This window comes from Pseudorasbora parva, chromosome 24 (assembly GCF_024679245.1).
Source record: "Pseudorasbora parva isolate DD20220531a chromosome 24, ASM2467924v1, whole genome shotgun sequence".
NCBI lineage: Eukaryota > Metazoa > Chordata > Actinopteri > Cypriniformes > Gobionidae > Pseudorasbora > Pseudorasbora parva.
This window is the reverse complement of record NC_090195.1, coordinates 4197078-4216239: the sequence shown is the minus strand read 5'-3', so window position 1 is coordinate 4216239 and position 19162 is coordinate 4197078. Positions and strand designations below refer to the sequence as shown.

Genomic DNA, 19162 nt, shown 5'->3' with positions numbered 1-19162 from the left:
ACAAACACCATATAAATTCATAAAACCATTTAATGCACTTTGATAAGGACAACATGAAATCAAAACAGCATTATAAAAGATCATGTACATAGTAATTCTGAAACAATATGTCATGAAGGATTCTCTTGTTTAGATTTAACTCCTACACCTCTGCTACTAAAACAGAGTGAGTGAGCTCAGTCTCTCTCTCTATGGGGAAATACTGCAGCTATCTTTAAAGAAAGGGCTTTAAACTGACCTCAGAACAGCTTTCAAAGTAGAATGAGCTCCGTGCAAACATGCACACATTCACTCTGGACAAACAGTACGGAATTAAAACCCAATCCAAAAAATTAACATTATGGAGGGGCCAAAAAAGAGAGGAAAAAAGCAGTACATATTTTGAGAGAACAAAAACAAATGTCATTTCAACACTGGACAGTGGATCAGACAGATTCAATTCTCACTGGACTGAGATATTAAAGACTACAAAGACTTTAATGAAACGGGGCATGGGCAGTTTACTACAGATGAAGCAAACATGATAAATAAAAAATTGTGTGTATGTATGAGCGCGGTTTGTGTTTGCTATGGTAGAGTGAGATGATTCAGATCTCCCCAGCCTCTCTGTCATCATGACGGCGAGATTCTGTCCTGCCGTTCAGCCCGTCTGATCTCCGCTCAGATGAACTGTGCTTGCTGTCCCTCTCGCGATCGCGGTCCCGTGAAGACCTAACACACACACACACACACAGATCAACTGTTACTACAAGACAGAAGGTTTGTTTGCATATCTATTTTTTACACCATGGCAAAAAATACTTCAATGGTTAAATCCAAATTTGTACAAAAACTGTAATAAAGCGATCTGATTTCTCAAAGCTTCAGTATAGTTACTTGTGTGAGTGTTCTCGGCTGTGTCGCGAGCGGGATCTGGATCGGGAACGGTGCCGCCGGCGTCTGTCGCGCTCTTTAGAGCGAGAACGAGAACGCCGTTTCTCTCGCGATGCGGAGCGGGAACGCCGGCGCCTGCGCTCCCGGTCGCGGTCACGAGAACGAGACCTACAAACAAACATAAGATTAGATAAGCATCCAATTTTACAATAATAATAATTTTTTAAAAATCTCTATGTTCTTTTATTTGTCATTTGCATTTAATAATAGATATGGATTTTATTTTGATTTAGACTGATATTGGATTATTCAGGAAACTGAACTAGTTTTCACATTAATTTGAAAGAACATCCAAAAAAAACAATGCTCACAAATCAGCCCTGGCTATACATTTATACCCTAAAATGCTTTGTGCTCAGCTATTGATATAGAGCTGAGTAAACGGACTTCAATTACATTAAGATTTTATAAATTCCAAAGACTTGGCCAAGCTTGAAAGTCACAATTTTAAAAAGGCAATTACTTTCAGAATCATGATTTTTAACCATGACGTTTTTGTTGCCACTTTCTGACAGAATCTCAGGTCTTGTTTTGCTTTCTTCTTGTATTACTCATAACAGATATTATGGCAAGAAGATACATGTGAAGTGAATGAGCAACTGACCTCTTGCGTTCTCGGCTGCGTGACTTGGTCCTACAAAGAAAAACAAGACAATAACGATTATTTTGGTTAATATGGAGATCACAATTATTTACACTGTTTATTGACTTTAGAAACATCTTGCATTTATTGAATCTTTAATGCAAAAAAAAAAACTTCAAGCTGAAAAAATATTTTGAAAACCAGACTAGAACACCTTTCTATTCAATAGTGCATAACGCATGTTTAAGATGCACACAAAACCGGCACATGAAAATATTCTCACCGCTTTTTCATCCTCTCCTCTTTCTCCCGCTCTTCCCTCCTCTTCAGTCGCTCTTGGTTCCGCCTCACCTGTTTGTCCTGCACGGTTTTCTGCAGAGAAGAGATGCTGCAACGTCACTTTCTATTCTAAACCACCGACCCCCGCCTGTCCAGATTTAGGCCGACCCGCTACCTTCAGCTGCTCCAGCTTCTCTCTGATCTGGATGAAGCCCAGGTGCAGTTTGCCACCAAAGTGGTCAGCGAGACGCCTGTCGTTGTCATGGAGACCTAAATAGGCGGAGCAAACCTCACAGACTCGCAACTTCTGCTGCTGGAAACTGGAGGCAGGCATAGAGTTCCTGTACTCTTCCTGTAAAGGCACAAACAGCAACATACAGACCAAATGATGAACCTAGAGAAAACTCACAGTAGAGATTATAAAGGCAATGATTTGAATTAAATTAAATGTGACAGCTTATGTGGGCAAACAAGGTAACAAAATATAAATACTGAAACATGTTGTCTAACCTCTGCATCCTTCTTCTTAGTCCGGACTTTCTCAACCTCCTGCAGAACTTTCTGGGCTTCATCTACATTTCCTTCAGCACCGAGCTGCTCAGCCTTCGCCAGCAGCTTCCCGATCTCCTCGTTCAACTCGTGAACCTTTTCTGCCTGTCAGACAAACACATGAAGCAAATGAGGCAAAGATCACAGAACCCCTGTGCCCTTTAGACAAACTAATGACTCAAATACTCTACACATAAGACATATGATGAAACGAACAGTTCTTAAACGCGCTTCATGGGAGTTGGTGGTGCTAGAGATCTTTTGGCATGTGTTGCTTATTTCAACTCAGGGCTGCGTTTCCCAAAAGCATCGTAAGCCCAAATTGATTATAGAATAATAATTGCCACCAATGAACTATGATCAACGTAGATCAGGGAGCGTGGCCCAATTCAAGACTTGGGCAAAATACTTTTTGTAATCCTAAATTGTGTGGTGTCATTTCAATTATTTTACTGCTCCTGATTGTGTCAGAGCCTCCATGATCCCAAATTGCAATAATTTGATATTTCCAACTCTTGATGTGGCTGCCTCTTGACCTGATACACACAATAGTAAATGAGAGCGAGCAAGGGTCACCTACCAGATTTGGCATGCTTATATAGCTGAAATTTGGCAGCCACAAACATGCCACGCAAGCAGAATATTGAGATTTATATTTTACACAAAAATGTTCTACTTTTGTTTTACATCGTAAAACATAACATGCTCTAGGAGAGCCAGCGGACAATGTTGATTGTGCTCCATTTGTTTTTCTTAAGTCACGTTTGATCTTGCGAGTCTCCGTGATATCTCCTGTCACTGTGAAATCGTTCCTATAATCCACAAGTGTATGGTTTCGCAAGTGTTGTTAAAAGTACCGACCGCAAAACCAAATAGGTACTGAAATGTTCAAATGTGACGCTTCGAGCGCTGATGAGCTGTAATCGTAAACACCTCTGACTGGCCATTGTGCTCACGCGCTCATCAAATATGTCAGAATAGCTACTAATACGATAAGCGCGTCACAAACATGTTGTAAAAATACATCAATGACGCTTTTCAAGGAGCGCTTGCACAGATACACACAGAGCGTTTGAATGCAGGCGTCTATCAGCCTACCGGTCCGCTGGTTGTCGCCTGCTTGAGCTTTCAAAACACTTCCGTGTTCTTTCAAACCGCTGCCGTACGTTGATCATTGTAGCTGTGAGCACAATGGCCAGTCAGAGGTGTTTACGATTCCAGCTCAACAGCGTTCGAAGCATCACATTTTTTTCATTTCAGTACCGATTTGGTATCGCGGTCGGTACTTTTGACAACACTAGGTCTCGCAGAAATGGCAGAATAATTTAGTGTGCGCATTCAGAGGATTATAATGCTAAAAATCGGTTGAAACCGTCATTGTGTCTGGTCTCTCAATTTTAAAATTGGTTAAGATGTGAAAATCATAGTGTGTAAACGCAGCCCTGTTTGGTAATTTTCTGTACCACATCACGGGTAATGTAGTGCTTCACCAGGAATTCCACTGTTACACATGATTATCTAAAAAAAAAAAAAAGCTGAAATAACGCAGAAGCAAATGCTACCGATTAATAACCTTGTTACTCACAGTAGGTCTGTCTTTAAAGGTTTATAAGTTATCATTCAAAGTCAATTCAAGTCCTTGTGGAGAAAATGAATGGAGCTTTTTTAAGTCCGGAAACCAACTTAAGTATAAAACACAAATATTATTGGATTAAAGAAACACTCCACTTTTTTTTAAGAGACTCATTTTCCAAGTCCCTTAGAGTTAATCAGCTGAGTTTCACCATTTTTGAATCCATTCAGGCGATCTCTGTATCTGGCGGTAGCACTTTTAGCATAGCTTAGCATACATCATTGAATCGGATTAGACCATTAGCATCACGCTGAAAAATGACCAAAGACTTTTTTTCAAATATAATATTTTTACTATTTAAAACTTGACTATTTTGTAGTTACATCGTGTTCCAAGATCAACGGAAAAAGAGACTGATTACTATTCTCTCATCCCTGCATAATAATCAGGAAACTTTGCTGCCGTACCATGGGTGTAGCAGCGCAGTGATATTACGCAGAAAATAGTTCCTAGTTATATCGGTCTTTAAAAAATAAACAAACGCAACTTCATTTTCCGTTGGTTTGAATACACAATGTAACTACAGAAGAGTCAAGTTTTAAAAAGGAAAATATAGTGACAGTCTTTGGTCATTTTTGAGCACGATGCTAACGGTCTAATCCGATTCAATGATGTATGCTAAGCTATGTTAAAAGTGCTACCGCAAGAAACAGAGATCGGCTGAATGGATTCAAAAACAGTGAAACTCAACTGTTTAACTATAAGGGGCTTACAAAATGAGCCTCTTTTAAAAAAAAGTGGAGTGTCCCTTTAACAATCATCATTTTAACACTTCATGGCATTGCACCCATTGCTATATAAACACTTCTTACCTTTGCAGCCACCTCAGCGCTGATCTCTTCCTGTGTCTCAGCGAGACGCTTCTTGGCCAACTCAGTCCTGCGGTCGCAGTCAGCAATAAACGACTCCAGGTGATCCACCGCCTACACAACACACACCACTTCAGCACCACAATTCACAAAAGCCTTCGCTGCAAACTCCCTGAAACCACTAACAGATGATCTCTACTTATCGAGGCACTTACATCCAGTTCAAAGAACAGGTCTCTCTCTTTAGATGCGATCTCATAGTCTGCTCTCAGCGCCAGATCATGGATCTTAGAGCATTCACCAAGGTCCATGCGCTACAAAAACAGGAAGACAACAAGGGTTTCAATATGCTTCATAAATAAACAGTCTTTAGTTTCAATGTGTTTTCCAATTCCCCCTCACCGTTCCAGAGAGAATGTCATGCGGGCAGCAGTTGAGCAGGTGCGATTTGCAGACGCGCTCATCTGTGAATTTAACCCGCTGTCTCGACTCATCTCCTGTAAGGACACAGCACATAATTGACATTGAATGAGACCACACACACTTGCTTGAGTCTCTCTCTCTCTCACGCACACACATACACTCACTGCGTCACACTACACACTGCTAATTTAGCGGCCAAGGGTCACAGACCTGCCTTTCCCTGTGGTGTAATCATGAGATCTGAGTGCAGGCAGCATGTGTGAGTGTCAGATATAATCTTTGTTACATGACAAAGTGAAGTGGCAAGTAAAGGCTCTGTTCATGTAGAATAGAGAAGTCTAACTTTCACTGACCCAAGGCCTGTTTCTCTAACTGGCTCTTTAACATGAATGTCTAAAAATAAATGGACCAACCCAAGAAGCTACCCTAGCAGTCTGTCATTATCAGTTATTCTGTTCAGTCACCATATAGATTGACTGGTGTTCAGTGTCTCTCTACAGTGTGTTAGGGCTGGGTGACAGCTCTTCATTTTTTTTTTTGTCTTCTAGAGTTTCACAGTAATCTAGTTAATAGTGATTCAATAAAAATACAAGAAAGATTTATTTATAAAAAGAAAGGCTTTGCATTTTAATACATGAAAATGGAAAACATACTATGAATAAATTCAATCAAACAGGCATAATTCAATTATGCTTTTACAAATCAGAGACTCTGACATTTGGAATTTCAATGGTTACATTAAATTCATTAAGTGTCATTGCATTACTATTCAAGATGTTGATAAAATGTCAGAGCCAGAAACGCTACACAAATATAGTGAATTTTTAACATATATCACTCAGCCCTAAATTGACATGTTGCATCTATGCTTTATAACTGCCAATTGAGTGCAAATGTGTATGGGATAGCAGATCGGAGAGGGATGTCATGTTTCAGAGAGTCATCATTAAGTGCATTGTCCCTCGTGACTACATACAGAAATGCTGGATTATCTAATGTGCATATTAAAAGCAACCAATACAAGATGTTGAACAAGTTCACCAAGTTGAAATAAAACATTGAAAACTAAAGTGAAAGGTTAATTGATACACACTGCGAGGTCTCTCCCATTCAGAACCCCTCCTGCGGTCCCAGCCTCTAAAAGTTTAAAGGGAAAAGCTTTTCTTGCCCAAACCTGTAATGAGGAAGTTGGGAATGATACAGAAGAATAAAAGTGAAGACGTCGGCGGAGGAATCTGAGTTCTCTTTCCTTTATTTATTTATTTTTTAAGTCAGATTTGAAGAAAGATGCTCAGGCACAGCATCAGTGTACTACACCCGCCTGGGCAGAAGCTTCGTATCTCCTCTGCTCACTCTTACGTTACCAACTAGCGTGATGATGTGTAAAACAGTTACTGCTGGAAAGCAAACAGTATTGTTTTTTCATATTCATAACAGCTTTAAAAAGCATTGGTGACTCACGGCTCGATGAACATGAGGCTTTTCTGCAACTCCCTTGCAGATGTAGGCTGGCAAACATACACTGAACCTTAATGAATAGAATAAAGGGGCCACAATTGTTCAGTCTGTATGAAACAAATGTACGGGAAGCATATGAATTCATCTCAGCATTCACAAAGACAGTCGCTTCATTCACACCGAGGGTGAGATTTCTTACAACCAGTAAAACTCAATTCAACAAATTCAAGTGCATCTGCTCAAGTCCCTTCTGTTGTTTACTCATCTTAAAATCCTCTTGAGCTGATCAAAATCATATCACACAGTCTAAAAAAGAAAAGAAAGCCTTATTTCCTCTTGGCAATGCTTATTCAGATTTAATGCATGCATCCATTTTAGGGAAACTACATTTTATTCAATATATGCATGTGGCTGATACTGTTAACTGGCAAGGTGGCCAGTGATGATAAATATAAATGCGTATATGAAATATTACACAACAAAAAATGTACACTACCCATTGGATAGGATGTCAAAAATAAGCAAATCATACTTTTATATATTTGCTATTTTGACAGTGAGTGCATGTATACATGTGTGTGAATTATTTCGCACAATATAAATCAATTGAATAAATATTCACAAGAATGTCAATAATGCCGAGTATCAGCTCAAGACGAGATATTGATCAATATTACTATTAGTACTATCAATTATTTAGGGTTTACATTATACAGACATCAGATGAGGAATACATAACGTTACCATTCGTTTTAAAAACATGAATCTCTCAACTTTTTTAAATCAATGTCGCTGACTATAACAGTTATATCTGATCTTGTTTTGCTTAGAAACACGTATTCATAATGTATAGCGTCATTTGTCACTGCTGTTGTATTAGCTTAGCATACCGATACGTCTCACTGACGTTGTTTCACCATCCTTTATGGACACAAACATTAAACTGAAGCGATTCAAGAGGAAATGCTGCTGCATTTAGCTAATCGTAAGGCTGTGATACATATCTTAAGAAGTTAATGTTAATCTTTGACTGGGTTATTATATTCAGGTTTGGGCTAATCTGAGCGCGCGGCCTTCAGAAATCCTCTCAGAGCCGTTAGCACGCAGCTAACACTCACCATCCCTCGATGTTCCCATCAGCTGATCCAGCAAAGCTCGCATCTGAGCCTGGGCTGACATCCTGGCACGATTAATCGCTCTCCTCACAAGGGTTATGGTGATTTTACCCTGAAAATTACAATTTAAATCATCTGCGAAACGCGTCCCAACTGCGTCTCTCGCCTCCGCTGCTCTCTCCACTAGCGAGTGAGCAAACGAACTCAAAATGGAGAGCGGCCAATCAGAGCGCGCGACGCAATCTTAAAAGGGACGTGTATATTATACTACTACTACTATTATTATTATTATTATTATTATTATTATTATTATTATTATTATTATTATTATTATTACCATTATGTATTATGATTGTTTTTACATAATAATATTAACAATAATAGTATTATAATAATAATTAAATCAACAAACATGTAACATACATAATAACATCGATAATAAATCAGCGATTACACAAACATTTTAAATACACGTTGAAATTAATTTCTTTAAAACTTACTTAATACACTTTCTAAAAATATTTTTCAAACACAAAATAAGTAGCACAACGTAACACTAAATACGTAATTACATTTCTGTGTAAAAGTAATAATACTATATACTAACAATACGATTATTATTTTTTAAATAAAAAAAGTAGGTAATTTCTTGTGACATATGTCTTTTTGCCTTTCAATTAAATATTATAAGACCCAATGGAATAAAATCGCTTTTTTTGTCCCCATCGAGTTGCCGTACGCGGAAGTACCGTTGTCAAAACAGCTCACCTAGAAGAGAAGCGAGGTCTGTCATTCTCCAGGTTTGTTTTGATCAGACGAGTGTGTGTGTGTGTTTTCCCGAATTCATTACTTGGTTTCTTTTCGATCAACAAGTAAAGCGGGCTAATTAAAGGTTAAGAGATTATTGAAAGTGACATTTAAGACAAACTTATTAAATCTTCTAACCTCTACAAATCATCTCCTATATACAACCTTGTGTTTTAGTTAATGAATGTGAGTTAGATTTAGGTTTGGTTAGTTCTAGTCTCTTATATAAGCTGTATGTGGTACACGTGTGTTTGTCATTTTATGGCATACAATTGGCTTAAGATGTGTTTTATGCTTTAAAAATCATCATATACACACATAAAAGCCCATTTTATCTGTGAAATGCACAAGATGTTGTTATATTGTGTATGTATCAGTGATTAGTTTGTGTGTGGTGTAGTACTTCTGTGGTTAAAATGTTTTTGCCACCCAGATAACAGTTTCCAGAAAGGGGCTGTTTGTTTGGCCCCGGGCCCTTCAAGTTCACCTGCGTGCCGCAGCATGACTGAGGGGTTTTTGTTGTTGTGTTTTTGTTAGGATGTTTAACAACAGCTTCTATCTGACACAGAACACTCTGGATGGGAAGAGAAGCAGGATTTGTTGTGTTTGAAAAGAGCATTAGTTCCCATAGGCCGTTGGATGCAGTAGATGTGATGTGCTGAAGGTTATTGATCTCTGAACTTACAGGGTTGCATACAGGTAGGAGGGAGCGGTGAAGTAGAACAATGAATTAGCCTTCCTTTGTTTCCTTGATGTTTTAAGTTTGAGTCACTTCAGTGATGTGTTCTTCTTTCACATATTTGGACTCATACTAATGGCCTGAATCTGACTTAAAAAGCAATGCAAACCTTTTTTAACCTATGCAATGCAGATCAGGCATTACATTATGACAGGTGAAGTGAATAACACTGATGATCTCTTCATCACGGCTCCTGTTAGTGGGTGGGATATATTAGGCAGCAATATAACTTTTGTCCTCAAAGTTAATGTATTATAAGCAGGAAAAATGGGAAAGCGTAAGGATTTGAGCAAGTTTGACAAGGGCCAAATTGTGATGGCTAGACGACTGGGTCAGAGCATCTCCAAAACTGCAGCTCTTGTGGGCTGTTCCCGGTCTGCAGTGGTCAGTATCTGTCAAAAGTGCTCCAAGGAAGGAACAGTGGAGAACCGGCCACAGGGTCATGGACGGCCAAGGCTCATTGATGCACGTGGGGAGCGAAGACTGGCCCGTGTGGTCCGATCAAACAGACAAAATTGCTCAAGAAGTTAATGCTGGTTCTGATAGAAAGGTGTCAGAATACACACAGTTGGTTGTGTATGGGGCTGTATAACCGCAGACTAGTCGGGGTGCCCATGCTGACCCCGCCGAAAGCACCAACAGTGGCACATGAGCATCAGAACTGGACCACGGAGCAATGGAAGAAGGTGGCCTGGTCTGATGAATCACGTTTTCTTTCACATCACGTGGAAACTACATGTGTTGCTTCCTGGAGAACACATGGCACCAGTATGCACTATGGGAAGAAGGCGAGCCGGCAGAGGCAGTGTGATGCTTTGGGCATTGTTCTGCTGGGAAACCTTGGGTCGTCCATCCATGTGGATGTTACTTTGACACGTACCACCTACCTAAACATTGTTGCAGACCATGTTCAGCCTTTCATGGAAACAGTATTCTGGTGGCTGTGGCTCTTCCAGCAGGATAATGCTCCTGACACAAAGCACACATGCTTCAGGAAGTGTTTGTAGATGTGTGAAGACATTTTTCTGCAGCATTAAATATAGAATGAAAGCCAAAACACATTGGGCTTATGTAAATGTATTAGACAGTACTCTGGAATACAAGATTGGGTCAAATATTTTTGTATAACTCTAAATTGTATATTTTTCTATGTAACTGCTAGTTTCTTTTATCACTCCACGCTCCTGTATTGTCCTCAGACAATGAAATATTATATTTGGTTTGGTAATCACCAGATGATTATGTCTTCTATCTTCCAGTGGTGTGGAGTTCTGCCGGTCTGAAATGGCAGATGGATCAGGGCCTGGTTTTGAGGCGGAGCCTCTGAAGGGTGGTGAGGCAGAAGGGGGCGTGTCTAAGAAGAAAGGCTGCGCGGGAAAGCTGGGCGTGTCCCACTTGACAGCATGGCGCACGGCTGCGTTCCTCTTCTCTCTCTTCCTGTGCCTGGTGGTTGTCTTCGCCTTTTCGTTCATCCTTCCCTGCCCCGTACGGCCGCAATACGAGTCCACCTGGAACCGCACGTATTCTGCCGCAGGTGACTAAAAATACAGCAGTAACATTCATGAATTTCTGATGGGATGCTGAAAGTGTTTTTCTCCTACAGCCACGTATAATTTCCTGGCTGTTGAGGATGCCAATGAAGACAAAGTCTTGGATGTGTTCTTCATGTACAGGGATGCTGACGCCAGCCGCAACACATGTTTGAGTGAAGGTAAGGTAAAAACACATACACAAACCTGCTTGCTGTTGTTTTTCTTGCACTTTGAAGCTAGTTTTCAAAAGTTTGCGTTTTCAGGCCCAATAGGTACAAACCCAAATTTAAGTTATTATTTACTGAAAATCTTAATAAGGGACTCTATTGTGTATTCTGCTTCTTGAAGTAATGTTTTTTTTTCTTCTTCAGATTTATCAATCCCGTGTGTGGTTTTAATGGCTGTTGATGGTACTAAAGGGAAGACACTTTGGGAACGACCTTTAGCTGCTGAATTTGATTGGGTAGAGTGTGGCGTAAAGGGGCTCGGACGTAAAGGAACAGGATGTCTGGTTGCTCACGCAGACAATTTCACGGCGGTCGACAAACAGTCAGGTACAGGATTTAATTACACAGAGACCTGGACATATGTGTGGTTCTGAAACAGGACCATGTCAATATTATGGCACACACTACTGTTCAAAAGTTTGGGGTCGGTATGATGTTTAAAATAAGTTTCTTCTGCTAACCAAGCCATTTATTTGATCACAATTTTGATTACAATTTAAAATAACTATTTTATATATATATATATACGGTCTATATATATACGGTATATATATATATACGGTATATATATATATATATATATATATATATATATACCGTATATATATATACCGTATATATATATATATAGTAATGTGTAATTTATTCCTGTGATCAAAACTGAATTTACAGCATCATTGCTCCAGTCTTCAGTGTCACATGATCCTTCAGAAATCATTCTAATATGATGATTTAGTGCTTATAAACATTTCTGATTATTATCAATGTTGAAAACAGTTGTTGCTTCATATTTCTGTGGAATCTGTGACACATTTGTTCCCGAATTTTTTCATGAATAGAATGCTCAATGCTTATTTGTCATAGAAATCTTTTGTAACATTATAAATGTGTCGTTTTTGATCAATGTCATGCGTCCTTGTTGAGTAAAAGTATTCATTTCTGAGAACAAACATGAACAGTAGTAGTGTATTACTAGGATAACCATTCAGTACCATGGTACCACCACATGTTTTTGTTCAAAAGTGCATTTGATGTGTTTGTTCCATCAGGTAAGATTATGTGGCAGCAGCCACGTTCATCTGTGATGAACGGAAATCTCCCGCTGATCAGTGTTATGGATCTGAATGCTGACGGAGCAGAGGACTTTGCCATGCTTTCATATAATCCTGAGGCACCATCACTAACACCCATACCGGTACGACAAACGCACGCACGCTTGCTCAGTCACACACACTCTCACTCATTCTCTCACTCACTCGCTCGCTCGCTTGCTCACTCACTCTCACACACACACACTCAAATGCTCGTCTGTGCTTAAATATTTTGTGATGACGCAATCTCCTCTCTCTTTTAGACCGAGCTGGTGTTTTTCTCAGGGAAGTCAGGTGATCAGATCGGCTCAAGGGTTGATGTTGATGTGAACGGGGTTTTTGATCATCTGCCGTTCAACACAGCCAGTGGCGCTCCATACCTGCTGTTACTCACAGGTGTGGCGCTGCTTTCAGCATCTCTTCTTTTTTGTCTCCCCTTTCTATTCCTCTGAACTCAACAGTTTCTTTCTCTGTCCACAGACTCTGGGCTCCACGCGGTCGGTCTGCAACATCTGGCAGCTCGGGCTCAGGCTGGTCTGGAGTCTGCGCTGAAGAAAGAGAAAAGCTGGGAGGACAGATCAGACGGTCAAACTGGATTCATCTCACTCTATCAGTAATAAGCGTTGTGGACTAAAACTCTTTCTTTGTTTTTCCAGCCATTGTTATATTACGGGTTTCTTCTGACCGCCTGTCTACAGGTCTGATTCCCTGAAGCGTGTGACGGTTGTTGATCGCAGTGGTTCCCCATCACTGCTGGTCCAAACGGACTCTAGTGTGTCTCTGCTGCTCACAGACAAACTGAAGATCGCATGGACCGCCAACACCAGCGCTCTGCTCAGGTGTGTTAGCCACTCCAAACACAACACACTGGAAGGTTTTTGTGTGTTACACTGATGCATTCCTGTGTGTGTTCTTCTAGTGTGCCCACATCTGGGCAATTCGACAAAGATGGAATTCCAGACATAATGATAGAGGAAGACATTGGCAATGACACTAAAAGCGTGAGTGACCATATTGGTATTAAAGGGGTGGTTTAGTGTTTTTTTTTCTAGGCTTGGTTGTGTTTATGGGGATCGTATAACACGTCTTAATACTTCTTCTTTTTTTTAAACCGCCATATTTTTCTTCTATTCTCCCTTTATTCCACACCGCTGTCTCCACTGTCCTTTAAACGGCTCGTTTGTTTCCTGCTTCTATGAAGCCCATCCCTCTGAAAAACGCAATGGTCTTAGATTGGTTAGATGGCCAAATGTAGTTTCCTGTATTTTTATTGGTTGAAGTGCCAAGCACAGGTTGCCGGAAACAACACGCCCCTTCCCATTACGGGCAGAAATCTCTGTTTGCATTGAACTTTCAGCGCTGTAACTTTGCAGAAACTGTTTATGCTCAAGCAGCAACATTACACACTAACTAAAGTTAAAAAAATCGCATGCAACCACAGCTTTAATAATAATAATTTGATGTGTATGAGTGTAATGGTAATAGTAGAATATGCAATGTCTCATGAAGCAGCAGAACTTTTTTCAACATTGATAATAATCATAAATGTTTCTTGATCATCAAATCCTCATATTAGAATGATTTCTGAAGAATCATGTGACACTGAAGACTGGAGTAATGATGCTATGAATTCAGCTTTGATCACAGGAATACATTACATTTTAATATAAAGTCACATAAAACTGTACTTTACTGTACTTTTGATCAAATGAATGCAGCTTTGGTGAGCGTGAGACTCTTTATAAATGTTGTAGGTGACGGTTCTGAGCGGACAGAATGGAGACGTCCTGTGGAAGGTCAATCTGTCGTTCTGGACTCCGAATCCTCGTCCGGCGTCTGTACTAACACTCAATGCGTTCTCCGTGTTCATGCTCTGGGGAAAGAGTCACAGCAACCAGACAGTAAGAGCGTTACATACACACACATACACACGGTTGCAGAAATAGGACACTGATGTGTTTGTTTGATGACATTCAGATGCATTCCTCATACCTGCTGCATCCTCGACACTCCCAAATGCTGCTCGAAAGGGGAAATTCTGCACTGAACATCGTCTCCTTTAAGGGTAACTCTTATTCACAACATCATCAAGACTTATCTAACCATATATATTTAGGCTTAAAGGGATAGTTCACCCAAAAATGAAAATTCTGTCATCATTTACTCACCCTAATGTTGCTCCAAATCTGTATGAGTTTCTTTCTTCTGCTGAACACAAAAGGAGATATTTTGAAGAATGTTTGTGACTAAGCCGATAGAGCAACCACTGATTGCCATTGTAGGGGGAAAAAATACTACGGTGGTCAATAATTGCTCTATCTGCTTGGTCACAAACATTCTTCAAAATATCTTTGTTTGTGTTCAGCAGAACAAAGAAACTCACACAGGTTTGGAACAACTTCAGGGTGCATGAGTAAATGATGACAGAATTAAACATTTTGGGTGAACTATACTTTTAATCCCAAGCCCTATCTATGAAATCGACCATGATCTTAAAAAGTTTCAAGACAGCACCACCTTGTGGTTATAATAAAAAAAAATATATAAACTGCTAATAGCCTTTGAATAGTTTTGTCTATTGTAATGGTCTTAGGGTATGTTTACACGACATCTTATGTGTTTCGGGCGTTCATTTACATGACAACAGTGTTTTGGGGGCCTGAAAACGCAAGCTTTTGAAAACCAGTTTCAAAGTGCAAGGTTTTGAAAATGAAACCTTTTCCGTCTCCATGTTAACAATAAAAAAACGAATCTATGAAGACAGTGACGCCATGCACATGCGTATTACGTGTTCGCGGGATGTTTGTTGACAAAGTGACATCAACTATTGGCATTATCCCTGGATAACTTTTGATTTTCTTTATGACGTCATACATGGCCATACTGTGAATTTTTCTTCTTCCGGAAAACACAGAAATACTCTGTCATATCTCTGTCAGCAGTTTGAATTGAATTACATACATCTAACTAATTGTTTGAAATTTTTACCATGTTTAGCATGCGAATCAACAACAGTGTGAATAAGTCAGAATGCTAAGATAGCATTAGACCGCCTTTAAAAGATTACTTGGGCCATGCCGACAACATAGATACCAATTGGGTTTTTTGTTGTTGTTTTTTTAAAACTCCTCCTACACCGTTTGTCTGATTTTCACCAAATTCGAGTCAGCTCATATTAGGACCATGTTGGCAAAAAGTTACTTGATAAAACTAATTATATATAATTTGACATACTGACACAAACTAAGTGTGTAATTGTCAAGTAATAAGCCATTCTGTCATATTACAAGTGATTATATTTAATTATTTTGCTTAAAATCATCTCCAAATGTCTTTAATCATATTTGCATTTGGTCTGATGCTCGTTGTCTTCATTTTTAGCTCCTCATTCAGGCTCTGTGGTACCCTGCCCCTTAGGTACCCTGCCCTTTAATTACCGCTTGCTATATTTGTGCACTGGGTTTGCTACTGTACTTATCATTTTATGCATTTGGATTCACGGACGTTTGGTAAAAATGGGTGATGGGTGAAAACGGGTGATGGGTGATAATGTGCAAAACATCTGAAATGGCTGCCAGCACCTTCAAATGGGAACATTAATAGCAAGTCAGGTTCAAATTGTTCAAATAACAAGCATCCTTCTGCATTTGTTCAGCAACGCTGTTGGAGCGGGGTCGCCACGCCGGTTACCTCGTTCTGACCGGACCGGATGGACGGCAGCATGCCGAATTAAACGGGACGGAGTCAGTGATTCTGACCAAGCGGAAGATAAAGGATGACGTGTGGGAGAGCAGCGTTCTGGGATTAGCAGCTGATGAGCCGGTTTCTAAAGACATGGAGAAGTATGTGAAGGAGGCCTTCCACATACTGCGCTTCAGTGATGCACTTTTCTGAAACACAATGATGTATATATAGTTTATATTTAAACACTATTCTTTCAACCTAAAGGTCATTCAGGTCAAAAGCCAGTGGCTACATTTTGAACTTGCACTCTTGAAATCTCAACCGCTTTTATTTATAATATCTGTTCATCTGATCAAGTTTTCGACTCGGTTAAAGCTGTGCTTAAGAATGAATCCCCAGACACTAAACCAAATCATAAGGGCTTTGCCCCAACACTTATCCATTTAGAAAGGAAAACACAAACGTTTAGGTCATTCTGCATTACTTTATGACAATCATACACTACTGTAAAGCATTTCAGATTTCTGCATTAGGCAGGTGACTATCAAGAGTGTGTTAATATTCAGAATTATCAGGGATTTCATGTAAATGTGAATCTCATACAGAACAGTCCGGGTCATGAAGAATTTGGTTCATAATTAACTTATATGTCATAAAAATAGTGCCACAATAAAAAAAAAACAGTCACCCTAAAAATAGACTTAATTTTCTTGAGCAAATCTTCTAATTCTCCTCCTTTTGGTGCTGGCATGAAATATGACCTGGACATGAGATTCATTGTGCTGTTTTCAATGTATTGTGAGTCTTTTGTGCCGTAGTGGAGTGATGATTGGTGATAGTGGAGGAGTTTACACAAGTCTGCATGGTTTTATACACACTAAGCAACACTAAACAAGGCCTAACTCTAGATTTGCAGTGCAGTTTTGCTCCTATGTCACAGGGGTCGTGAGGCTTTGTGCCTTGTTTAAATGATTTATTAATGTTTGGTTGAGTTTGTTTGTAAGTGTTCTGCTGTTTCATGCTGCTGCTATTGTTAAAGATGAACCTTTGCAATACTTGTTAAGTCACTGATGTGTTTCACATTATGCTGTACATTTAGTGCCTTAAATGGGGACCTGAAAACCACTACAGGTGCAGGTATGAGCATCTGTCTCTCTGCAGTTTTGCATCTTATCTACAAAATGTAGGGTTAGTTTAAAGCAGGGATTTGAACCAATGAGTAGAATCTATTAAATCTTTGTTGTCTTCAGTTTTCTGTGCATCATCAGAAGAACAGGACGATCAGCTGCACCAAAACCAGATGCCTTTCAATCTAAAGAAGCCAAAGTAAACGATAGCACTGTGGGTTATATAATGGTGTAGTAGATGAACATGTTTGACTTGATGCGTTGTATTTATTAGAGTGAGATTTATTAATTGGTTTAGGCTGTCTGATATTTTAAACCTGTAGATCAGGTCAAAAATGTAATGTCTGCTATTTTCTGTCTTTATTTGAGAATATTCTGTTTGATTGCATTATTACACTGTGTAATAAATGAAATGCATTCAGTGCTTTTGTTTTTGAATCCTTGATGCAAGACACATTTCATTCCCTTTGATCAAAATGAGCAAAATGATAGCTCAAGAATATTTATTAGGTCATTCCAACTTAAAGGAAATGTATGTAAGAAATATATTTCATTTAACCATAAAATGGCCCTGATATGTCACTAGACATTATCATGTTAATTTCAAATACTTATATCACAGACAACAGTTAGTCCGGCCAGGATATTGTCATTTAAAAGTTGTTGTTGCAGCCCTCAACTGATGTTGATATGTTGTGGTTTGGCCTGAAGCTCCGCCCTCCACCTATCGACCAATCACGAAGTCAGTAGTGTTTCGGCATCCGGGTTGCCAGATCTGCTCTAGTTACCACAGCTGAGCTACAAACGTAGTGATTGCCATAGACAGTAAAAGAAATGGACCGAGCGATCCCATTGACGTCAACGGCGAAATAATGAAGTCAACCTAGGGGCGCTCACTTCCTGATGGCTGAGCGAACTGCGCAGGCTCAGACTGAGCTTGACGACGTAGATGTGACGTGAGCCTCCTGTCTGACAGCTGTAGGTCTTCTAGTAGATGTGGAAAATGAAAGCTGAATCACGTTGTTTAAATATTTTCTCCCGTTGCTTTTGGCTCACTATGGGCTTCTCCCCATTCTTCCCTCTTGACTTTATCAGATTTTATGTCTCCACGTCCCCCCGACTGTCTCATAGACAGTAAAAGATCGCCAGCGAGCGTCTCCTCAGGTCTATACGGTAATTTCTCAACTGTGCGACAGAGTCGCGTTGGTTATGACGCAATAGTTAGCCTATTTTTACAAAAACAGCTTCTGCGGGGCGATAGTGTAAGATACAAGGTAACGGAGCCTTTTATGCATTGTCGTGTTTCTTTAGAAATAAACAATGGACAAATGGAGTCTTTAAACGTCTCAGATGTAAAGTTATTCAATGTCAAAGTGACTCAAAAATGAATGGGGGTCAATGGGATGCTAACAGCAGGTGATGGCTTGGTTAGCAATGGCAGCCCCTAGGGGTGGAACGCTTTCCGAGCGCTAGATTACCCCCTTGGTGATTGCGGTACCAGTTTTGGCCACAATCTTACATACACTTCCTTTAAAGCTGCAATCTGTAAGTTTTGCCTCTTTGTCGCCATCTCTGTTTGAAACCTGCAATTGCAGTTATTTGTGGAATTACCTTCTTTACGTGGGTTGTGTATCGGTGGCTCCTCCGCGCGGATGAATCTAATGTTTGAGGAGTGTGTGTCTGTCAGTCACCGCACCTGTGGAAACTTTACTTCACAATCACAGACTCTACGTCTTGGATGTTTCGAACTAAATAAGAATTTTCCCAAGTAATATGGCCACTTCTGTTCTGACCAACTGACAAAAGCATTACAATAAATCACGCTACCAACAGTGATTAAATCTAGCGATCGCTTAGCTCACATCACATCAAACCGTGCAATTATTATTATTATTATACTTTGTTCTCAAATTGTTAATGTTAAGAACATCAGCAATGTGTGAATGAATGTGTTTAGTGTGTATTAGTGTTACCTGTAGATTTCAATATCCGTACAGTCTAATCTTTTGCTTTTGACTCCAGTTGTCACTGATGATTGTCGTTTGGATCTTTCTGGATTACAATCCGCAATTAAAAAGAGGTTTAATTATTCCAGCTGCTGTGAGAAAAGGCTATAAATGATCCACACCAGCAGCATCCTCACATGCAGCCGGACTCCTCCTTTATGTGTACA

The 19162-nt window shown here is 39.7% G+C and overlaps 2 protein-coding genes across 7 annotated transcripts; one reads left to right on the top strand and one right to left on the bottom strand.

Annotated features, from left to right (window-relative positions):
* Nucleotides 1-12: 12 nt before the first annotated feature.
* luc7l (LUC7-like (S. cerevisiae)) lies at nucleotides 13-7990 on the bottom strand. Of its 4 annotated transcripts, none has more exons than XM_067434469.1 (11): nucleotides 7786-7926; nucleotides 6671-6737; nucleotides 5189-5283; nucleotides 5002-5100; nucleotides 4790-4900; nucleotides 2306-2449; nucleotides 1971-2147; nucleotides 1800-1888; nucleotides 1538-1567; nucleotides 877-1041; nucleotides 13-711 (listed from the first exon to the last, which is right to left on the bottom strand). In XM_067434469.1, exons 1-11 carry the CDS (start codon nucleotides 7786-7788, stop codon nucleotides 588-590), a joined length of 1104 nt encoding a protein of 367 aa, XP_067290570.1. In that variant the 5' UTR covers nucleotides 7789-7926; the 3' UTR covers nucleotides 13-587. The 4 variants fall into 4 exon arrangements, with proteins under 4 accessions (XP_067290570.1, XP_067290572.1, XP_067290571.1 ...); XM_067434471.1 differs by having other exon boundaries at nucleotides 6303-6737; nucleotides 7786-7867; XM_067434470.1 differs by lacking the exon at nucleotides 6671-6737 and having other exon boundaries at nucleotides 7786-7990.
* A 526-nt stretch (nucleotides 7991-8516) lies between these two features.
* On the top strand, nucleotides 8517-17410 carry fam234a (family with sequence similarity 234 member A). 3 transcript variants are annotated; one of them, XM_067435299.1, is made up of 13 exons: nucleotides 8517-8582; nucleotides 10588-10862; nucleotides 10932-11039; nucleotides 11232-11414; nucleotides 12137-12282; nucleotides 12442-12574; nucleotides 12659-12791; nucleotides 12877-13017; nucleotides 13098-13179; nucleotides 13933-14079; nucleotides 14156-14243; nucleotides 15560-15595; nucleotides 15834-17410. In XM_067435299.1, exons 2-13 carry the CDS (start codon nucleotides 10613-10615, stop codon nucleotides 16070-16072), a joined length of 1686 nt encoding a protein of 561 aa, XP_067291400.1. In that variant the 5' UTR covers nucleotides 8517-8582; nucleotides 10588-10612; the 3' UTR covers nucleotides 16073-17410. The 3 variants fall into 3 exon arrangements, with proteins under 3 accessions (XP_067291400.1, XP_067291402.1, XP_067291401.1); XM_067435300.1 differs by having other exon boundaries at nucleotides 8522-8566; XM_067435301.1 differs by lacking the exon at nucleotides 15560-15595.
* The last annotated feature ends 1752 nt before the right edge of the window (nucleotides 17411-19162 follow it).

Excerpts from the sequence above, each read along its gene's own strand:
- luc7l (XM_067434468.1), bottom strand. The coding sequence starts at position 5,365 with ATGTGTGTGCGTGAGAGAGAGAGAGACTCAAGCAAGTGTGTGTGGTCT. Across the intron at positions 5,101-5,188 it reads ATGACATTCTCTCTGGAACG|CGCATGGACCTTGGTGAATG; the intron begins GTGAGGGGGAAT and ends CTGTTTTTGTAG. Across the intron at positions 2,148-2,305 it reads CTAAGAAGAAGGATGCAGAG|GAAGAGTACAGGAACTCTAT; the intron begins GTTAGACAACAT and ends GTGCCTTTACAG.
- fam234a (XM_067435299.1), top strand. The coding sequence starts at position 10,613 with ATGGCAGATGGATCAGGGCCTGGTTTTGAGGCGGAGCCTCTGAAGGGT. Across the intron at positions 12,792-12,876 it reads GGATTCATCTCACTCTATCA|GTCTGATTCCCTGAAGCGTG; the intron begins GTAATAAGCGTT and ends GCCTGTCTACAG. Across the intron at positions 13,180-13,932 it reads TTGGCAATGACACTAAAAGC|GTGACGGTTCTGAGCGGACA; the intron begins GTGAGTGACCAT and ends TAAATGTTGTAG.